The 24,210-nt window shown below is 38.5% G+C and overlaps 1 protein-coding gene across 3 annotated transcripts in view; it reads right to left on the bottom strand.

The window, feature by feature from the left end:
• Positions 1–24,210, bottom strand: part of arhgef10la (Rho guanine nucleotide exchange factor (GEF) 10-like a) — a 161,303-nt gene that overhangs the window by 30,105 nt on the left and 106,988 nt on the right. For all 3 annotated transcript variants that reach the window (XM_027167845.2, XM_027167846.2, XM_027167848.2), the window contains one exon: positions 6,278–6,364. In XM_027167845.2, the coding sequence (XP_027023646.1) occupies positions 6,278–6,364 (87 nt within the window). The remainder of the gene's footprint in view (positions 1–6,277; positions 6,365–24,210) is intronic.

Below are 24,210 nucleotides of genomic sequence, written 5' to 3'. Positions count from 1 at the left end.
TGTATTTCTTTTGACATCTGGTGGTGCTCTTATGCTCAAGATAAAAATAAAAGAAATAAATAAGTATATACAGTATATATATATATATATATATATATATATATATATATATATATATATATATATATATATATATATATATATATATATATATACTGCCTCCGGTGGTCCATTACAGAATACTTCACCACAGTTGAATCCAGTGATGATCACACAGCTCTAGATTCTTGGGGAAATGTCCACCATGTACCGGCTTTGCAGGCTACTAAAACTATCTTTATACAAAATCAACAAGGGCCACCGTCCCCAACATCGCAAACCTTGTCCCTCATGTAGCAAGTCCGTACACATGACATGGGTGGAAAAAAAATTAAATGGCTCAACAGACTGCTGCTGTGGTTTTCCCCGACAGTGTGATATGTTCTTTGCTCACCAGCCAGAGGCCTATCGGGAGGAGAGTATCAAGTGTGCCTTTTTTACATCATTACTCACAGCGAGAGCACTGGACTGGCTTCCACATTGTGGGACTCTGATCTGTAGGTATGCAGCTTTTTTATTCACTCCCTAACTTATTCACAACGTATTCGAGTACTCAGCAGAAGGGAAAGACGTCGCAGTGCAGATCCTACACCTATGCCAGTCACTGACTCAATGGCAGATTACACGGTAAGGTTCAGGACATTAGCCACACAGAGAAGTTGGGACAAATCTGTGCTCTGTACTGTGTTTTGGGATGGTTTATGCACAGCACTGCAAGCGGAGTTAGCATGCAAGGACGTGAAAATGCCACTATCCCGGGCTATTACGGTGGCTATTTGCTTAGACGATCTTTTGCGCAAACAACACGCTACCAACCCACCCTATTCCAGCACCAGGTACGGAGGGGATTTCCCTCAAGTGCCAGATGAAAGAATCCACCCCTGCCAACCTTGTCTATATGCTCCTGGATACTCTGTGATGATGCGGCAAACTCCAGTACCTCATACAATTAGGAGGGATATGGCCCAGAGGATGTGTTCATATGGGAATACCAGGAGGTGCTCCTTGGGGTGTGCGTGTGTGGTGGTGGTGGTAGGGTGTCATCTATATAACATCTCCGCCTGAAATGCCATCACCAAGATGCCAGACTTCCCGGGTCAAGGTCATATCCGGATTCTATTCACATTTAAGACACATGCACACTACAGTCAGTGTGAAGTATTGTCTGTCTCTGTATTGTGTTTCTATGGTTTGTGATTTGGATTTGCTTTCGCGTTCTGCTTTCGGTCTTAGTTTATTCTGACCTTATCTGTGGATTCACCCTGTTGGATTGTTTGCTTTGGTCTCGTTGAACTCTGCAAATATATTCTGTAACTTCTGCCTACATATATATAAGAATTGTACCTCATTCAAATTCAAATTGCTCTAGCAAATTTCTCCAGCTGTACAATTCCATGCTCCAAAGGCATACTTGGAAAGGGGTTAAGTCATAAAATAATAATCCACTCTAAAGAAACAGAGGGTTTTGCTTTTATCAATACTCCCTCTTGGCACCTTGTTCATTAATAATTCATTCCCAATGCAGCAGAGACACTCACAATTACAAACTAACAGAACTCATTGGCAATCCCAGCATGCCTACATGCAAATTGGCTCATCCGTCGATGCTTAACCCTAAATCCACCAATTACCAAAAGCTGTCAATGAGCTGCAAGTTCAAAAGCTTGAAAAGAACCAAAGTGCCAAGTGTAATATTCATAAAATGGCATGGCGGCAGAAACGGGGAAGATGCTTCTGGACAGCGAAGATTAATCCGTTCTCCAAAAGAGACCTCCGAGGCCTAAATACAGTGTTTCAGCCACAGAAAACTTGCCACAGAAAATAACCGTCCCATAATTTGTTTGATTTGTAACACAGCTACAGGATGTCTAGCTAAAGGCCATTGCACTTGATAGAGAGACAAAAAGCTAATAACAGCCTGCAGCACCGGCTGCATGAGATAGTGTAGACTTATCTCTTAGTCCAAATCCCTAAAAACAACCCCATCCCCATGTTAGCGCTGCTTATCCTCTCTTGGATTCAATTCAATTACTCCTAGAATCCAGTGAGATGGACAAACTCATCAGGACTTGTTTGGAGGAATAGATGTCTGGAAACATGCCCTGGACTCGCCTCTGTTTCTCAGCCAGGAAGCTGTGAAAGCTTCCCGTTAAGCCAATGCACTGTCAGAATTAATAAGGCTATATTTGTGGAAGAGAGAAGGGAGGAGTAGAACAGGACATCTGAGCGGTATTTTATTTCTTACCCGTAATGGTTATACAGTATAGTTATCATCCCCGCTTTGGGATGTTCTATGATCAGGATAAACAGCTTACCAAAGATGAATGACTTTTCCATTTCCTATCTATCCTTTCTTCCTAATTTCTGACAACAAGCTTCAGTATTTTATTGAGTTTTGGAAGACTTAATGAAACTTCCATAGACGCCTACAAAAAAAAAAAAAATCCTTTGGCTATTGATGAGTGAACAAACTTTTAAACACTGTGACACATTGAACTCTTTTACATAAAGCATACACACTGTAACCGACAAATGATAATTGCATGCCGATCTATCAACCCTGAAAAGGGCTGGAGGAGAGTAAAAAAATCAGTAAACAGTAAAAAAAAAAAAAAAAAAAAAAACAATAACAAAAAAAAAATATATATTACAATATATTTTCAATATATTCCTAAATCTTGTCTGTTGTAGTTGAAGGAAACTGTTTCCTCACTGATATTTTCACTGTTGATCTACTTCTCAAACTGTTTGAACATGACCGCACTGATCACGCAAAAGATCATGTTCTTCTTTTTTAATTAAAATGAGATTTGACACTCGATTTTATGCTTATTTTTATATTTCCTAGCATCTGTACTGTTTTGATTAAAAATGTCCTACTTTTGCCATTTTCAGCCGATGGTGTTATTTAATTATTTAATTAAGTCCCACCTGACTTTTCTATTCACTCGAATTCTCACCCTAACATCTCCTTAACCCATGATCCCTGCAGTAGAGGAGGACTATTATTTATCTTGGCATAATTGGACGGGTCAATTTAAATCAAAGTAATGTCAAATAAATTTGTTTCATGGTAAACATCTAAACTATTCCTTTGTCCAAACGATCGATGAACAAAGCCTGTTAGAGTCTATAAAGTGAGCAGAGGGTGAAAGCTGCACATCTCAGTAAAGAAGGTGTTGTACTCTAGGAAAGATCGATATTTTAATTAGTAGCAGGTGCTTAGAGGCTACAAAGCTAGTGAGAGAAAGACAAATAAAAGGAGGGAGGAAGGACGCCCGACTCGCTGACTTAGAAGCAATGTCATTAATTTGATCAAAGCCACAAGAAAAATCCCATGAGGCTATTTGTGTGGCGTGATTAGCGTCGTTCCTCATTGAGGAGGCATGACGTGAAGGCTTATCCTCCCTCAGGTTTTTCTGCATTTATCCAACTAGCGTGAAAATCCGGGTAAATGACACCTGCCATGAACTAAATGTTGAATCGATTGGACCAGAAACAAGCGCACACCATTTTTACTGGTGGAATGCCACTGATGTCTAATTGTAATAAAACGTTATTCAACATCGCTGACATTTTCTGAACTTTGGTTCGACCCTTTTAAGCTACGATCAGGTAAAAAAGTGAAACTAGAGCAAATTACATGTCGATATTTTGCTTCAGATGTGACACAGAAGCCTCACATGCATGTCGAACCTGCAGGTTTAAAACTTTTAAACAATACTAAATTTGTCTTGTGATTGGACTAGGAGTTATTTACCGTTTAAAAGAGGGACGTATGTGAGTATGTGTGTATGTATCTATATTTGACTTAAATTGAATACTTGTTAATATCTAAAAATTCATATTAACATACCTGTTTCATGTTTTAAGTAATGGTTAAATATTTTCAAGCCTGCATTGGACATTTTGTATCTGTATCTAAGCATTTTTCAATGTAAATACCTTCAATAATAATTTAGATCATTTTCCAAATATCTACTATTTTAGTTCCTACAGTAAAGTCTTCTCAAAATAAAAATAAAATCTGCACCCACAAGTCAGAAAAAAAGACTTTAGACCTTTCCGTAAGCCGTCACCGTACGAACCATCTTGTAATTCATCTAAACATTTAAAGAAGATTGACTGAGCTGCAAAATCAGACAAAAGGCACCATGAAGCCATTTCTCTTTCAGATTCACTCCTGAGTCTTGGCCAGAATATCCCCAGTAATTCAGAATATCCCCAAATACAATTAACTCAAACACACAGATAAGGGCATCCTTTTGTGTCCAGGGGGACTGATTGGATTTGTCCAGCTGCTGTGGACTTTAGGATTATGTGATAAACCGAACAAAACTGGAGAGCAAAGTGGAGCCTGTGAAACTTCTAAAAGTGATATTACTTGGTTATTATATATAGAAGAAAGTGGTGGACGGCTGCATATTGATTGCTTCATGGATCCTGAGATGAATTTTTAGAAGAAGGAACTAGAGTTATTATAGATTTTGACCTTTTGTTTTGTTTTGATGCTATTATACTAATGAAGCAATCTTTTCCTGGACAACACGAGTTTTAAACTGCAGCAGTTACTTGTATTATTCCAGGTACACTTCCTATCTAGAGAATAGTGAACACGCTGAGAACTTGTCCTAACATATCCATAAGGTATCTCCAAGTTGTTTAAATTCATTTGAAAATGTAGTGTTATTTAGTGAAATATAACTTTGGTCATAAATAACTAGTGTAGCATTATGTAACTACTAAGAATAAAAACTGAGATCCTGTTCATTTTGTTCATGTTTTGTATAAAAGTGACTACTTATTGACGCTTTTACCTTAAAAAAAAAACACGAAAGGGAATTTAATCCAGCCAGGCTTAGAATTTCACATATCATACCTACATCACACATGTCTAATGTACTATATAGATGTATAATGCCTTGTACAGAACTGTAATATAAGTATAATGTAGTTTTATAAATAAATAGCAACATCTAATTATTATAATATAATATAATATAATATAATATAATATAATATAATATAATATAATATAATATAATATTGCCCGATGACGCCTGAGATAGGCACAGGCTCCCCGTGACCCGAGGTAGTTCGGATAAAGCGGTAGAAAATGAATGAATAAATGAATGAATGAATGAATGAATAATATAATATAATATAAGAAATACATAAAGGTTTTCAGTGTTTTATTCAACATGTAACCTGTAAATAATATCATAATATCAGTGTGATTAGAGATGAAATACATTCAAATAGAGAGAGAGAGAGAGAGAGAGAGAGAGAGAGAGAGAGAGAGAGAGAGAGAGAGAGAGATTAGATTAGATTCTTTTGAAATTAGATTCTTAAAGATTCTTAGATTAGACTTTATTGTCATTACACATGCACAGGTACAAGGCAACAAAATGCAGTTTAGGTCTAACTAAAGAGTTCAATAGCAGCAAGTGCAGGATATACAGAGAGAGAGAGAGAGAGAGAGAGAGAGAGAGAGAGAGAGAGAGAGAGAGAGAGAGAGAGAGAGAGAGAGAGAGAGAATATATATAAATATATATAAAAAATGTGCTTACGGCCAACATACCTGGAGATGATAAAGTTTACAGACAAACTGGAAAAAATTTGTTCATCTCATTTCCTTTCTTTTGCACCGTTACACTTTGCACTATGCCTAGTATATGAGATATCGTAATAACAAAATAATCAAGTCGCACTCTGTGGTCAAGCCAACGTTTTCATATTGGTCTGACTTTTTCTTCTTCTTCTTTTTTTTTAACCATTCTTTCATCCCGAACCTTCACAGAGCGAGCAGAATATTTTTGTCTCTTCATCGACAGCCTTGTATCTTGGCCATGAAAATTACTTTTTCCATTCGTGTCTAAATGGAGGCGATTTCTCCTTTTTTGCAGGTGAAGCCACATTTTCTTATCGGTCCAGGTAGGATTTTTGAAAATGACTGAACTGAATTTTGCTTAGACGTAGCTGATTGTTGTGCTTCCTCATACTGGCTTCTCTTATGATTTTTAGCTACGTACCACAACCACTTCACTTCACTTCACAATCAGATTTATTTTTAAAAAGGCCTTGTGTAAATGTTTCATTTGGGAACATACTTTGTTTAACGTATGACTGCTTGGTGTTAATATTTTTGTAGACAGACAGACAGACAGACAGACAGACAGACAGACAGACAGACAGACAGACAGACAGACAGACGGACAGATAGACAGATTTAACTTACCCAGAGGTATCCCTGAGGAAGCGACATGCTTGCTGCAGAGAACCCAAGCAGAGCACACTGGACTGGGTTGTGCAGCGCAGCTTCTAACTAAAAAAAAAAAAAAAAAGAAAGTAAGAAAATCTGCTTTAATTCACCTCCTACTCAAGTCTAACCTACTACTAATAATATATTTTCAACGTTATTGTAAAACTGAATTACAGTCAGTATATACATAAGCATTCCTGAAGGAAAAAGTCCTTCAAAAAAATGAGTGGCGTTCATAAGACTACATGACATCTACAGTATATAAGCTCTTTATAAACCCCCAGCAACTGTCATATATGTCACTTCTGATGTCGAGCTGACTCCCGAATTAAGTGACAGATTGCTGTGGGCAGAATATTGTGTTAAAACTACATTCAGGCAGATCTGCATTACAATATAAGTAATAACCACTTCATGAAGTGAGTGTTCATAGGCGAATAAATAAACAATTTTCCAAAAACTGTTCAGTGTATTCTGACTTTACTTCCTATTTACGCCTGCTTTTGACATTTGCCATTTGCCATCTTGAACTTAACTGCTTATAACCCTGTAATGTAGTGGCTTTGACAATGAAAGACATATCATTGTAATAACATATTATTTGCTATGCAGATTTTTCTAAGTCTAAGACTTTCTTCTTACTGATAGTGATGTTCAACATGTCACATATACAGTGAGCTAATAAGTTGGTTATAATCTTATGTCAATCATAGAACAACCTGATGTCAAGAAGATACTATGTCACCTGACCGAGGATGACATAGGAGTTATGATATCCTGTGCTTAGGTAAGTAAGTTATTATGTAGGTTTCATGGAGCTTTACATTTACATCATTTGGAGATGCCCTTATCCAGAGCGACTTACATTATCTCATTTTTTTATACAGCTGAGCAATTGATGGTTAAGGGACTTGCTCAGGGGCCCAGCAGTCGCAGCTTGGTGGACCTGGGATCGAACTCACAACCTTCCGATTGTTAGCCCAACACCTTAACCACTAGGCTACCACATGCCCCAGTGTTGATGCTTTATCAACACAGATTTGCTTGCAAGTTGAATTAAGGTGAAATAGCGTGTAAATTTATTTCAAATATAAAATACCTAGAAATCCACTTTGAAAAAGTATATGATCCAACACGTATTAATAGACCGGCGGCACTGACGTTTTTTTTTCTCTCGTTTTTTTTTTTTCAATGTTGTGGTATAAATAATAATTTCCCCTGTGATAAAAGCATATCCCTTTTAGCATAGCGAACACTGTCTTCCCCACCAAGAGCCTGAAGTAAAGAACAGGCTCCGATTTCCACATGTTTAGCATGTTTAGTCCACGTGTAGTCCTTTTTTTGAACATAAAACATAGTTAAAAAATAAATAGCGAAAAAAAAAAATAGTTATTTGTTCCAGCGCTCCTGAAGGCATTTCTATTTGGAGAGGGTATTGGCTAGTGGTAGGCCTGAGAGCTTTTCACAGCAGCTAAACACAGAGCGCTAATAAAGTAGGCAATGAAAGGCAGGCTGAAGAGCTCTCCTGCTGCAAAAAAATGTGTCCATATTTCTGGAACACAAAGGTCTTAACATTGTTTATGTACTTTGCAGGAGCAAGTCAGTGAAAGTCGGAGCGTCGTGGATGTAGATGCCGCTCAGAGCTCAAAGCTATGTGTGCAAAATGGCAGTCATATAAAATGAGCATTAGGCAAGTCAAGCTATTAAGCTATCAAGAAGTAATTCAAGGCAAAATATAAATATACAACATGGGCAAAACTGTGGAATTCTCGATTCTGATTGGTCAAAAGCAGTACATTGTAAAACGAAGCAGTACATCAGAAAAGGCCATATTTATTCTCTCTCATTTAATTTCTCCATAACCAACAGGTGTTAATATCTATGTAGATATCAGGGCTATGTAATAAAAGCCTACCATTTTAGAAGGATATGGATTTCCAATGTGGATCTGGATTGCTGTATAATTATCAAAGATTCCACACCGATCCCTGACCATACTGTATAATTGCCTGAATTTTTTTTTTTTTTACGATGTTCGCATATATATTTCACGACAGAACTGATGCTGAGCGAAGCGGCAGAGCAGAAGGTAAGCGTAATTGTGTCGTGGAGAGTTGCGTTTGTGTGTGGGGTTTTCAGTGTGTCAGTATCTGTGCAGCTTTAATGCCATTTAATGTTGCTGCTGAGGAAAGTGAGCATCAATCACTAGTAATTTATGACATCAATCACGCCTCCGGTTCCTTCTTCCCTCCCTGTCTTCGGCAGAATGTACGTGCAAATACAAACACGCCAAAAATAAAGTGAGTCAGATGACAGCCTGAGGCCATCTGTCCAACATGAACACTCCTCTCTACCCCCCACACTTGAATATTGAATCACCTCGTTGACTCACACTCATCCGGCACATTCTACCCTGCTGCCGGCCTCATTTTTATTCCATCTTCTCCTCTGCCATCTAGGACAGATATGTTTAATTGGTAATCAAACATCAGTCATGACGAGAGTACACACAAGCAGCGCGCAGTGGCCCGAGTCATTCGAGAGTCTAGCTGTGTAAGATGCAGGCAATCTTTGCAGGTGGAGATTGCTTTGTCTTTGACCAGTCTCCAGGGAATAGCAAGTTGTTCAGTCTGGCTCTCTACTCAATCTGGAGGCCTCAGCAATATATGATTCCCTGTAGTAACAAATGTATTCTGGATCCTCAAAAGGCATCATGCCAGACCGCTGTCCAGATGCACAAGTCATATAGCAGCTCTTCGTCTACGTCAACTATGCTGTTTTACTTCTCATAGTGGAATTGCTTTATGGATCTGGTTTACTTCTGGATCATTGCACTGTTTGTCACTGGACAGATCAACTTCAAAATTGTCCCGTGTGACACTTTTTTAATTATAGATGAACTCTTTATTTATATATAACACCTTATTGGGCAGTGGTGGATCAAGCGGTTTAGGCTCTGGATTGTTGATCAGAAGATTATGGTACAAGTCCTAGCAATGTCAAGCTGCCACTCTTGGTCAATTGAGAAAGGGCCTTAACCCTCACTGTTCCATAGGTAGTGTATCATAGCTGACCCTGTGCTCCAACCCAAACATCCTCAGTCGGGATATGCAGAGAAAAGAATTAAATATGTGCTGTAATGTATATGTAGTGATGTAAGGGCTTCTATTTCCCAATTTTATTCCTACAGGACAAAAAAATTAATTTTTAACCACTAAGTCAAACAATTTCAGAAGGTCTATTCTAAAATTCTTCTAAAGGTTAGGAACTGTCTAAAAATAATCCAGTGTTGTTGATTAACTGGGTCATTGCTGTGTTTTGTCTTATTATATTTTGATCCTAACAGAATCTGGACACTTTCTCAAGCAAACAGTACCTGATACTTCTTTGTCCATAAAAATAGTCAACAGAAACTATTCTTGCTGTCAGCTTATTAATCAAAGCAGGGATCCGTTATAAAACAATACTATAAAAAAAAATATCCGAAACACAAAATTTAGTAATTTTCTGAAGTAATATTTCTACCATCTGGACCAGTGAACTTTACGAAGAGAAATCATTTGTATAAAGCTTTGTGATTGGATAAAACGCATCGGATCTGTCCCAGAAACTGAGCTGGTACATTTTTATAATATTCGACTTGCTGAACGAGGAGTTTATCATCTCTTCTACAGAATTTTCTCAAGAACTTTAAAATACTTTTTCTAAGTCCACATCAGGGCCGCGGTCCACCGGTTAATGACCTCTGACCGCAATCCTCTAGTAGCAATTGGCAGCTTCCAACTGTATATTCTTTACTCTCACAGTTTCACAGTAGTTACTGAATAATTCATCAAAGTTACAGAATAGAATGCATTGCTATGAATAATGGAATTATAACCCAAGAGCTAAAGGTCTGCAAGACAACATAAAATCATAACTGGCCTTCCTGACATTGTTAGCTTGTTAGTATATCTAGTATTTGTTGTAGCATAATTCAACCAAATCTTAGTTTTCAATGAAAAAGCAATATTGTTTGACCACAATGTAAACTAAAGATGCCTGACTATTTGTTTTGTACGGTTGCCTTAATAAAATTTCTACCTGAAGTTGAGAAATACAGATTGGTGGTTATTCAAATAATGACATTGGTATCAACACTATTTAGACACCACATAAGCAACAAGTTTCCGGCTTCTTACTATTTTCCCCAAAGGCCCAAATAATTTTCTTGTGTCCGTGTTCACCATCGAATGTCTTTGTCATGTCTGATGCCACAGTGGTTGTTAATATGATGCTCATTTAAAAGAAGGCAATCAGGGCTTTTGTAAGTGCTTCTGTTTTTTTTTTTTTTTTTTTTTTTTTTGTTAGCCTACTAGGGGCAATATATTTATAGAAAAGGAAAGAAGAAGAAAAAGGCTTTGTTATCTTCAAAGTAAATGGTGACCCATTTCTGCTCCATGAGATGCCCCGAGTGCTTGTTCAAAAGCATCTAAAATGAAGCATGAAGGTATCGTCAACCACTATAATTCTGTTAGCCTAAAAGTTAAAGGTCATCCCTGAAAGGTAAAGGTTATCCCAACATCGGTGAAAACAAACGTCTCGCACTAAAGATGTCCTGAATCGTTTTAAATCGGTGACTTAGGATAAAATAATTTGTTTGTTTTTACTGATTCAAAAAATCCAATGAGTTGATTTCCAATTTGTTGGCAGAATGGAACCACAGTGTACTGGTAAAAAGGGTTAAAAGTTAAAGGAGATCCAACCATCCATCCATTCAACCATCCAACTATCCATCTGTCCATCAAACTATCCAACCATCCATCTATCCATCCATCCAACTATACAACCATCCATCTGTCCATCCAACCATCCATCCGTCCATCCATCCAATTTATGTACCATTATCCTAGACAGGGTCACAGAGAACATGGAGCCTATCCCAAAGGAACTCAGGGCACATAACAGGGGGTAACCTGGACAGGAAGCCAAGCCATCTAAAAAAAAAAAAAAACAATCACACACACACACACACAACAGACAATTTAGAGATGCTAATCTGCCTACAGGACATGTTTTTGGACTGGGGGAAAGAAACAGGAGAACCTAGAGGAAAATCCAGAAGCACAGAAAGCAGAGACAGGAATTGAACCACCAACCCCAGATGTGCAAGGCAATATGCCAGTATACCAATATGCCATAGTGCCTCCTGGCATTCAGAAGTGAAATTAGAAAAATAATCCTATTGCATTTACACGCATGAATTGCAGATATCTCATTTAAGGACTTCAGTGACAGGTCCCAAATTTCTGCCAATATTTACACAAGTGATGCATATCTAGAGTGAGGTTACACACCTGTTTATATAGATTTTGCAGACTCTCCGTTCAGTCTATGCAAATTACCCGAGTGGAGATCACACCTCTGTGAAGGCTGGACTGTTGTCGAATAGCAGTGTTTAGACAACCACCCTTTCAATCTAAGTGCTTCGATTTAAGCACGGAAAATAAATAAATAAATAAATAAATAAATAAATAAATAAAGCAACAACAACAGTGGACTGGACTGAACTGAGGACAAGTTTCTCAAATGTAATATAATGTAGCATAAAATTGCTAGACAATTTAAAAGTAATTTATGAACAAGAAAACAAAAAGCTCTAAAATTCACGTCGTTTAATAAGACCCTAGTGTATTACATTATATATTGCCGCATGAACAGTTCTAGTTGTAATGATCACTGCAATTAATCACTGCATGTGCTGTCAAATCAAATTTGCTGTTTAGGTTGATATTAATATTCACACGAATAAATGCATTGGGTTTAATGCGTTTTATCATTTTAATCGTTTTAATGCACCGACAGTTAACTGCTCATGAGCCGCAAGATACTGAAATTGTTATATGATAACACTTTTAATTTGCTATGAAATTGATTAAATAAGGTCAATAAGATCAATCATGATAAAATGAGGTAATAATTAAAACATTCCCAAAGATATCTGCTATGTTTATTGCTCACTTTTTCCTAGGGATTGTCCAACTCAACCACTGATCCAAAATGTTGCCCAAGTGAGAATTTTACTCCCAATCCCATCAAACTGTCTGATTAGCACTTAGTTACTTCTCAGGTCTGAATACTGATGTGTGCACAGTCAGAGACTCTTGGCATAGTGCATCCATCAGCACAGAGAAAGTGATTTACATATCAACATGATGCCCCATTCCACCCAGTCAATTTCGCAGGGCACACATCCTTCCAGACTTCCTCTCAAAACCCATCTGCTGCTCTTTCAGCTCCGGGAACCGCAATGAAACCAAGAAGGAGAAGGAAAAGAAAGAGAAAAGATGGAAAGCAGGTGAAGAAACGAAGGCGTAGGGTTTGCAGCCGATAAAGCAGGTGAGAGCTAATTAAAGAGAGATTTGTTCTGTGCTGCTAAAGGCCGAGGTTCACAGCTGGTGGTACCCATGACCTGGCGCCCTACATGGGACGTGACCCACCCGTTTCTCCAAGGCAACGTGGTCCATATGTCGGATCTAGGTTGGCGATTATGATGTCCACATGCTCGTGATTCTGATAAGAAGGAGGACTCTTTAATGATCTACGTGTATAGAATAACATTAGCGTATCCGCTCCATTATGGTTAGAGATGTAACAGAATTACTCTGGCAGGTGGTTAAAGGAAAAAAAAAATCACACAGATGTTGGACCATGGCGAAAAAAAAAACATAAAGAGGTGACCTTGATTGCAGCAAGATTGGAGTTTTAATCGTCAAGCTGTCAGATGAACAGAAAAAATGTGCAACGGGGTTACAAATGACTCTGTTATTACGTGGTCGTGCTTTCCATGTCTGATGTGTGAGAGCGAATTAACGCTAACTAATTAACGTCGTCAGGATCCAGTGACACAGATGGAGCGTTTGCACCTTCGGATACATTTCACTCCTGCGGCTTCTGTGAAATGTTTCATTTTTAAGTTCAGCCGTGGCTAAATTTGTAGTGCATTAGACGCAACGATCAACAAGCAGGCATCATCCCTATGATTAATGCTCCGAAGGTGATGTACTGTATGTCTTCTTTTTTTTTTTCTTCATGTTTCACAAGTATTCTCAGTGCACTATTTATCCTTCCACTGTCTATGGATATGATAGATAATTAGTCTTACCATGTCAGATTAGATTCACATTTCCTTTAAAGAAAAACACACATATATTCGAGTATATTCCTCTCGTAGCTTCTCTAAGTTCTAGAGAAGTACAAATTGTAAAAAAAAAAAAAAAAAACTGGGAAATTATTTTCGGTAAGAGGGTAGAAAAGTAAGCACCAGAACACATTAACCTCAATACAGTGAAAAGGAAAGGACATTACTGGCAGAATAAAGTAGTAGTAGAAGCATACTCATAGTACAGTGTACTTTAATGCTGCATGTAGAAGAAGGAAATGGAAAACCGCAAAGTATCAAGCGGCGCAGGAAGAATTAACACTCATGTCTGCCTGTCTGTATCTGATGCTGAGGAGCTAGTTCATGCATTCATGACCTCTAGACTGGACTACTGTAATGCATTACTAAATGGTTGTCCTGCATCTTTAATAAATAGGCTACAGTTAGTCCAATTTTATCATCTCTACACTGGCTACCTGTTAAGTTTAGAATTGATTACAAACTGCTGATACTTACGTACAAGGCTCTTAATGGTTTAGCTCCCATGTATCTAACTAGTCTTCTAACACGTTACAATCCTTCACGCTCTCTGAGATCATAAAACTCAGGACTTCTGGTAGTTCCACGAATATCTAAGTCTACTAAAGGTGGTAGGGCGTTTTCTTATTTAGCTCCCAAACTCTGGAATAGTCTTCCTGATAGTGTTCGGGGCGCAGACACACTTTCCCAGTTTAAATGTAGATTAAAAACTCATCTCTTTAGTCAGGCGTACACATAATACATCCCATAATACTGTGCACTATTGTATCAGACTTGCAAATATTATGGGCAGCAGCTATGTTAATCCCGCTCCACTGCTTCTCTTCTTCTACCCGTCCCGAGGCATCCAGAAATTGTTCCAGCTCCGATCGTCTTCCGTGCGATGAAGATTTTGGACCCCCACTGAGATGAGGCTGACTCGGCGAATCCTGAGGCATCTAGAGATTTACCAGCTACAGTTAGACTCTGCTATACTAAAAAGATGTGAACTCCATGTGATCTTTGGCATCTATACAACATCTGTTTGACTGTATATTTATAATCACACCCTCCAGTGTCACCCAAATGAGGATGAGGTTCCCCTTTGAGTTTGGTTCCTCTCAAGGTTTCTTCCTTTACCATCTAAGGGAGTTTTTCCTCCCCACTGCTGCCTGAGTCACCTCAGACTTGCTAATTGGGGATAAATACATACAGTACACATCGTGAACTAAATCTATCTAATATTAATCTGGAATTTTGTATTCTATTAAACTTTATATTTATATATTTTGTTCTATGTTTATGTTCTGTAAAGCTGCATTGAGACAATGTCAATTGTAAAAAGCGCTATACAAATAAATTTGAATTGAATCATTAATACAGACCAGGCCTGTATTTATAAAGATAGAGATCTTTATTTATAAAGATCTTAGTGCAGAGTTTCTCCTAGCAATGTACTTCTAAGAAAATTCTTAGAAATGTGGTTTTTCCCTTAAAATTAGAGCAGATCCCAGTAAAGTTATTCATAAAGCATCTCAAAATGTCTTAAGAGTAGTGAAGAAGACCTCTATAACATTTCTGCTCTGTGTCGGAGATGTTTACATTTATATTTACATTACATTTATAACATACAGATGTTAGAACATCTGTAATATGATCGGTCGTAATATGAACGTAATCCCTATATGATATAGACTCAAATATCTTAACATAAAGACAACGTGAAGATTTTTAAAAGTGCTCCTATTTTTTATTTATTTATTTATTTATTTATTTTTTAAACGGACAACCAATCACAGTCTTCAAAAGAATGTGTCATACCTAGTAACAGGGTTTAGCCCCGCCTCCTCTCTAAGATAAAAGATGTTGTTTTTTCCTTGTTTAGAGTTGATCTGAGATCCTGAATAACTTTTAAGATAAGATTCCTAGTTAGAAATGTTTAGGTTAAATTAGAAGCTCTTTGAGATCATTCTCACAATCTTTATGAAGTTTTAAGTGATATTTCAGATTTTATTTACATTTTTAAAAAAGAATAAAAAATAAAAAAAAAAAGCAAAGAGAACACAACACCGAAAGAAGTAGAGCCAAACTAAAAAAAAAAAACACAACACCAACCTGGAAACATAACAACATTAGACCTATAAAAACAAATCAGAATTAGACAGAACTACAAAAATCACAACCTGAAATCCAAAACACAGCAGCAAATCTAAAACCGCAACGAAACCAAGAGTACAAAAACAAAACAAACAAAGATAAAACATAAAACACGACAGCATATCAGAAAGTACTGCAAAAATAAATAATTAAAACTAAAAAAAAAAAAACCAAAGGGGAACTAAAAACATCACGGCAAAATCAGGCACACGACGGCAACAACAACAACAACAAACAAACACAACACAACTAAAACCACAACTCTAAATCAGAAACAGAACAGAAAACTACAAACAAAGCCACAAACCCATAAACACCACACTACAACTACACTCATAAGTCCAAATGGCTAAGACTAAAAACACACACACACAAAAATATATAAATATATAAATATATATATATATATATATATATATATATATATATATATATATATATATATATATACAAAACACTAAAACTAAAAACACAACCGGAAACCCAAAAACATAACATCAAAACCAGACACACAAGTCGGAAACACAACAGACAATCTACAAACACAGCAGCAAAATCCTAAACTGAACGGCAACAAAAACCACAGCTCCAAATCTAAAACTCATACCAGCAAAAGATAAACAAAAAAAACAACAACAACAACAACAAAAAAAAACACAACAGCAAATCAGAAACACGGCAGCTTTTAACTGACAGTTAAAAGTGACACACACATTTCTAATTTAACAATTATATATTAAATTATATAATTCCCAACAACAAAGTTTCTTAGTACTTGGCCCCCGTCTCACCTCCCCAACACCACCACCCTTTTTTTTCACGACCCTGTGCCCTCATGCTGGAATGAATTTTGTGCGAAACCTTGTTTTCCATTTTAGATCAAATCCGCGGCAGTGTCGCCTGAACACGTGCTTCAGTAGAAATGGAAAATCGGACCTTTTGTCCAAAGCAGTGAACGTGGTATAAATAGGGACCTAGAAATAATGCCGATTAAATATTGAAGATCATGAGCATTTACTGTTTGTCAGAAATATTTTAGAATTGTCAAACTTTTGGAAAAAAAAGACACCATCCTATTAAGTGTAGTTTACAGAATGTGCATGAATGTGTGTGTGTGTGTGTGTGTGTGTGTGTGTGTGTGTGTGTGTGTGTGTGTGTGTGTGTGTGTGTGTGTGTGTGTGTGTACGTGTGTGAGAGAGAGAGAGATAATATTTAACAATTTTTTTCATCTCAGATGTCTTTTTGCCGTGGATTTTACAGAGTGAAATTTTGTGATTAAAATTGTAATTTTCATAAATAAATAAATAAATAAATAAATAAATAAATAAATAAATAAATAAATAAAGGGAGGCACGGTGGCTTAGAGGTTAGCACGTTTGCCTCACACCTCCAGGGTTGGGGGTTCGATTCCCACCTCCACCTTGTGTGTGTGGAGTTTGCATGTTCTCCCCGTGCCTCGGGGGTTTCCTCCGGGTAACCCGCTGTACGCCTTCGTACAGTAAGTTTTCTCCCCCGGTCCAAAGACATGCATGGTAGGTTGATTGGCATCTCTGGAAAATTGTCCATAGTGTGTGTGTGTGTGTGTGTGTGTGTGTGTGTGTGTGAATGAGTTGTGTGTGTGTGCCCTGCGATGGGTTGGCACTCCGTCCAGGGTGTATCGTGCCTCGATGCCCGATGATGCCTGAGATAGGCACAGGCTCCCCGTGACCCGAGGTAGTTCAGATAAGTGGTAGAAAATGAATGATTGAATGATTGAATGATTGAACGAATGAATGAATGAATTAATGAATAAAAAGTGTAAGAAGTATAAACACAAATTAAATGAAATATTAATTTGATCATTTATTATCCTATTTTATTCTATATTCTTTATATTTTTTAAATATTATTATTTAAGTTATTAATTATACATTTTAGAATTCAATTTCAGAATTATTATTTAAATTTTTTTACATAAAATTTTTCTTTCTTTCTTTCTTTCTTTCTTTCTTTCTTTCTTTCTTTCTTTCTTTCTTTCTTTCTTTCTTTCTTTCTTTCTTTTCAGTTTGAAATGGCACTTCTTTAAATATTTATAATACCGTATAAAACGTCTGATGTCATCCAGCACCAAAGTAATAAGCAGTGACATTAATATCAAATCTCGTAATCCTCTGGAAGTCCAATCCACTGATACGTCGTAAACATGTTATTGAACTGGGACACAACACCATTAACATTTTAGCTCTCGGGAGGTTGGAAACCCCTCACAGTTTGGTTAAACATGATGAGTAACAACAAAACAATTAAAAAAAAGTCACAAGGCTGAAAGCTTCACTGTTAACTTGTATAAACACAAGTGTTCATGAGGGAGAAAAAAACAATCACAGGCATCTGTGAGCTAAAACTGAGCTTTTGTTCTGGTTATTAACTGATAATTAGTTCTGATATCCACTTTCACGCCCAGAGACGTACAAGTCGAAGGAAATGAAGGTAGACAATCAGATTAGGAAATAATAATAAGCATTTTAATAAAGTCATAAACCTAATATGCAAAAGCAAATTGACAAAAGTACAACGTTAAAACTAAAATCACAACAAAACTGAGAGTACAAGAAAAAAAGCAAAACAAAAACACGGTAAAACTCAACAATGGAAAAAGTAATAGGAAAACAAAAAAAACACAACATCCAAAAGATAATAACAAAAACTAAAAAAACACCAGGGCTGTCAAGTGACAGTCACGCATGTCGGTCTTTTCTCACGCTCTCCCGCCGCCACACATCGTATTTCTCACGCAGAAAAAACTTTTTGACTATTTATCATATATTTAATAAGCCGCAGCGCCCAAAATGTATCAGTCCGCATCCCTGTGTCTCTATGGAACCGGGCAGGAATCAAGCGTTCTAGGAATCTCAGTTCTTAGTCGAGCCTGACACTTATCAGCCAATCAAAAAAAAGAGGCCACACAACAGCCAATCAGAAAATATCACGATTAAGATTTAACGCAACAACCAATGAAAAAAAAAACATATTCATTAGAGAGGGTATTTTCGATGGTCGGTTTAAATAAAACCTCAACAAGAAACGGTTTGTGTCTGGATGGGACATTGTCCTCAATCATGTCTCTGGACGGGACATTGTCCTCAATCATGACCCTAAAAATGTCTGGGCTTGAGCCGAACTGTTTTAAATGGCAGCAACATTACAAATGATAAAGGAGTCCAAAAAGGCAACAAACACTTACAATAAACACCAGTCATAATCTCTCTCTCTCCCTCTCTCTCTCTCTCTCGCTCTCTCTCTCTCTCTCCCTCTCTCTCTCTCTCTCGCTCTCTCTCGCTCTCTCTTTCTCTCTCTCTCTCTCTCTCTCTCTCTCTCTCTCTCTCTCTCTCTCTCTCTCTCTCTCTTTCTCTCTCTCTCTCTCACTCACACACACACACACACACACACACACACACACACACACACACACACACACACACACACACAAATGAATAAATGTAAATGAAACAAATTGTTTAATACTAAATTAAATTACACAAATACTTTGTTTGCTTGCCTGTCTTCAAAACTTGAGAGTCCTGAAACACAACAGCAAACCTAAAAACACAGCAACAAACCTCTAAACACAGCAACAAACCAGACACGTAGCAGAGAATAAAAAAAACACACATCAAACCCGGAAAGGCACCAAAATATAAGCCACAACTCGACATCAAACCCTGCAACACAACAAAATTAAAACCACAGCTTAGAACTAAATCGGGTGTAGAAACACTTTTTGTCTTGCACATGGCCAGACTAGAGCTGCTTCATGTGAAAATGTGAAACAAGAGTCGACAGCGAGCAACTTTACATTAAAGCCGCACGTGGGTGTGTTTTAGCATTCTGCTGCATGCACTCTGCGATTAGCGTTCCTCTTCGCTTATAGGAATTCAATACATGGGTGTAGAAGGGAGGAATACCAACTAGCGACAGTGTGTTGGCAGGAAGCATCAGAAACGCTGCGGTTCCACTTCAGCTGAATGAATACAGACAGCCGCAGTTTCTCCTTCATAAACACTGTGCTGGAGTTTAAAAGCTACATGGCAGCCTGGTAAACACAATCCCATGCACCTGCCAGCGATCCGTTGTCATATACTGTACTGTCTTACTTGACTGGACAAGTGGCTCCAGGTTGAAAAATGCAGCTCGTGTTAGCATTACATGGTGATACCAGCGTAATCTGGTGTTAGCTGTTACAGAGTGACATGATTAGGCTTCATAACCTTAACCCTTTATTGAAGTGTTCATTTAATGAAGAATCTAAAGAGCACTGATTTGTATCAGTAACATTCATGAGGACGAAGGGCTTTAAACAAGTCTTAGTTTCATTATTTTTGTAGAAATATGAAATTTTCAATTCAATTTTTTCAATTCAATTTTATTTGTATAGTGTTTTTAACAATAGACATTGTCTTAAAGCAGCTGTGCAGATCATGACCAAGCCTGAGGTGACTGAGGCGAGTCTGGCAAGGAAAAGCTCCCATAGATGGAAGATTAAGAAACCTTGAGAGGAACCAGACTCAAAAGAGAACCTCATCCTCATTTTGGTGACACTAGAGGGTGTGATTATAAACTGTTATAAACACCAGAGTGTGTTATTATGACTAATGTACTTTCTACAGTAAGATACAGTCTGACAATTGTGTATTGATTAGGAGCTTGTTGTCCTCAAAGAACACGCAGAGTCGGTAACATCTCTTTGAATGACCGAAATCTTCATGAAGCAAAAAGCAACTGCTGCAGGTACATCTCTAGATGCCTCGGGATTCTCAGAGGGTCGGCCTTGTCTCAGTGAAGGTCCGAAATCTTCATGACGATGGAAGAAAGCAGTAGCTGAATGCATCAGGATGATTGTGCATTTTTTGGGTATGGTGGCTTTGTGGGCAGCACTTTTGCCTCACGCCCTCAGGGATGGGGTCTGATTCCTATCCTGTGTGTGTTTTGCATTCTTTTGGGGTTTCCTCTGGGTACTCTGGTTTATTCCCCCCAGTCCAAAGACATGCATCGTAGGCTGGTTGGCATCTCTAAATTGCCTGTAGTGTGTAGTGGGGCAGTCATGGCCTAATGGTTAGAGAGTCTGACTTGTAACCCGAAGGTTGTGGGTTCGAGTCTCGGGCCGGCCACGACTGAGGTGCCCTTGAGGAAGGCACCAAATCCCCCAACTGCTTCCTGGGCGCCGCAGCATAATGGCTGCCCACTGCTCCGGGTGTGTGTTCACTTCACTACTACTTCACTAAGTGTGTGTGATTTTGTCATTAGATGGGTTGGCACCCTGTCACAGGTGTCCATCACCTTGTGCCCTGAGTCCCCTGGGATAGACTTAAGGCTTTATTGGACCCCTGAGTAAGATACAGTATGCGGCATGGAAAATGGATGGATGGTTGGATTAAAGAAAAGAAAAACACATTTTTAATTTAAGTGCAAACCAAAAGCAATGACCCACTCTGTCCCCTAACATCTGATGAACACCAACCAAGAGTCTTTAAACACATCAAAAATATTTCAGTCGAGTCATATATATATAATGTGTATAGCAGCAGACATATCCTTTCACATGCCTTGCCTAAAAGCACAGAAAAACAGTGTCCGGTGCTCGACGCAGACATCGTATCGTTCAGCAAGTGCCCAAGCATATTAGTGCTCTGAGCAGCGTCTGACATTCACAGCATATCACAAAGCCGCATTCATATTCATGTGCAGACTGATATTTTTCTCTTCATGTCCTGTTCGGTGCAACTGATTATGATGCGTCCAGTTAATTCAATGAGAGACTCTGCGTGTTTCCTCATCCCTCCTGGCACCAATTTTCTGACACCAGCACAACAGTGCTACTCAGGAGTTCCATATAAGGAGGATAAAGAGATGACTGAGAGCCAGGAGTCTCTCTGTTTCACATTATTCTTTCATTTTATAAAAAGGATGAAAACAGGAAATGTTAAAGTGCAAGAATGTCTGTTAGCCCCCAGAACCTGATTGGGCGATGGCACGCTGGCAGTCGGATTTGGCAGAAAACAACAGATGTGAAGGCTATGAGAACGGCGTGCGGTAAATCTTCTTGATCCGACGACTGAGAGAAAAGAATAAAAGGTCCTCAAGGCCCCTGCGGTGAAGCAGGAAGTGTCTCCGAGCAGCCGACCCAAATCAACGATGCCCGCCCTTCCTAGCCGTGCCCAAAGAGAAGCGGTTTAATATTCAGCTCACAGTAATCTCAATTACAAAGCACCACTACTAATCAAGCACTGATAAGGAATGGAATGAGGCTTATATCACCTAATCCTCCGCTGTTTTGTTCCATCTACCTTATCAGCCTTGGGTGATGGTGAAACACAAACGAAACGCATCTCAGAGGAAGATGGGACACATCAAGCTGTTGCGGATTTTGTCATAGGACGCATTTACCTCGCCCGGTCGCAAACTGAGTGCCCTACTCCACGAGACAATTGATTTTCACTGAGCCGTTTAATTTTTTGACATTATCCAGTGGTCCATGTGGTGTAATCAGGTGGAGAGGACTGACAGTGTAATTAGCATCGAAGGAGCAAGAAGAGGGGATGAAGCGAGACAATTCGCAGGAGTGTGGTAAACAAAAGACGAGACGTTAGCAGGGTGCGGCGAAGCACTGTTTCTCATAAAGTACCCCCACGCTGTTAAGGGTAAGTCAAACGGAGTGCTGACGTTTAAATTAGCACATTTCGCTTTGCACTCTGCCATTCTCGTCAAGGTTATATTAGGGGATGCTTGCTCTCTCAATAAGAACGATGCGATAGTGAGTGGGGGGAGGGGGGATAGAGGGCAAGACACTTTATGCCATGCTCAAAGCACTGTTGGAGCAGGGATGAGGTCCAGTAATTAGCACGTAACTGTCAAAGCAACAGATCAGCCCCTATGCAGATGACCTCGTACTTCGGCAGTGGTGCGGCACTATCTCTTTTACCTACACACCAGAGTCACACTGCCCTCTACTGGTTAAAAGTGTGTGAAGAGATGGATGTGCCCGTGCCTCAAGCCCAGGGAAAAAAAAAAGGAAAGTATTTAGCTAATCAGATACCTAAAAAAAATCCAACGTTACATCATTGCACATAATGCAAGTCATGATCAGCATGCCTTTTCCTATGTAGCACATCCTTTCTTTCAAAATAAAAAAGAAGAAAAAAAACAACAACAACAGTTGTCCTTCTGCTCTATCCAATGTCCCCATCAGCCTTTTTCCCCCACTTGTGACAGACGTTTAATAGCTTGGTAGGAATAAAGTTCACCTGAGAGATCATTACATGTTTGTCTAGCTCTGATGACTGCAGGCGAGTACTCAAAAAAAAAAAAAAAAAAAAAAAAGGATCCTAGAATCATTAGCGAGGCTTTTTTTTATTTATTTATTTTTATTTTATTTTACCAAGAACACACTCATGCGTCAAGAGTGTTAGCTGCTGCTGGCTATGCACGCAGATTAATGTCACAAATCCTGGTTGCAATCCTCAAGCGAGAATCCTAATAAAAAAAAAATAATAATAAAATAAAAAAAAAGAGCTGCATTGTGGAGAAAAGTCAGCTGTTGTTCCATGATTTTGAGGTTTCGTTGAATGTTATTTCGATGCTTGGAGTATATATGTTCGGATGATTACGCTTATGAACCTGAGATCTTGCAGATTTTCAAGATTAGATGAAACTAACTGATTTGTTTTTTTTGTTTTTTTTTAAAATTGCAGATTAAGAAAAGCAAGTCGTCTTTTTTACACGAGAGATTCTATACTTATTATTTTACGGCGCACTCGAGAGATATTTTTTACGAGGTTTCTTTACTGCTGCTCTTTACACATTTGCTCTTTAACGAGTAACAGTGTTGAGTTTTAGCATAAAAGAAGAACATGTTTGATCAACATCAACCTGAATTTGGGACACCAGCACAAATCGATTCTAAAACTGGCCTGAACCTCCTGAAGTGTGTCCAAGGTATTGGCTGTTTAATGCAAAAGTGGCTAAAATGTCATAGAAGCATTGAGTACTTTTTTCCCCCCAGGCTGTGATGAGATCCTGGAGAGTTTTTGCTGACCGCAGTGATTTCGTCGGTCTGAGCCGTGACATTCCAGACGACGGGCCTGCTGTGATCTAACAGTGAAGAACACAATCAGATTGACACTTATTTCCATCTCTGACGTAGTGTGCATGCCGAGGGCGAGCGTCTTTGGCCTATAGTGATCCTGGCGACACGGCGGAAAATCGGTCCGACTCAGACCCGACGATCTGTGACAACAGCGCGGTGTGAATAAACAACTGGCAGATTAGGAGGTGGTAATGTGGAAGGAGTCTTCTTCGGAAAACAAAGGCGGAAAAAAAAAATCGATGGTCTTCATCATCAATTACACAAATCCATAACAAAGCAGGGAGGAGAAGCAGGTGGGAGGCTGTGGCATCAGTAATTAATAACCCAAAGCCCCCTGATAAAGGCATGCGGATATATGACTGCAGGTCTTGTTGATGCGTCTTAAACATGTGCATGTTTGTGTTTGCCAAAGGGATATAAGTGCTGCAAAAGAACAGAGACAGAGTCACAAAACAAGAGTAGAGACAGGTA

The sequence above is a fragment of the Tachysurus fulvidraco genome, chromosome 2, assembly GCF_022655615.1.
Source record: "Tachysurus fulvidraco isolate hzauxx_2018 chromosome 2, HZAU_PFXX_2.0, whole genome shotgun sequence".
NCBI classification, from domain to species: Eukaryota; Metazoa; Chordata; class Actinopteri; order Siluriformes; family Bagridae; genus Tachysurus; species Tachysurus fulvidraco.
This window is presented reverse-complemented; position numbering and strand designations above follow the sequence as displayed.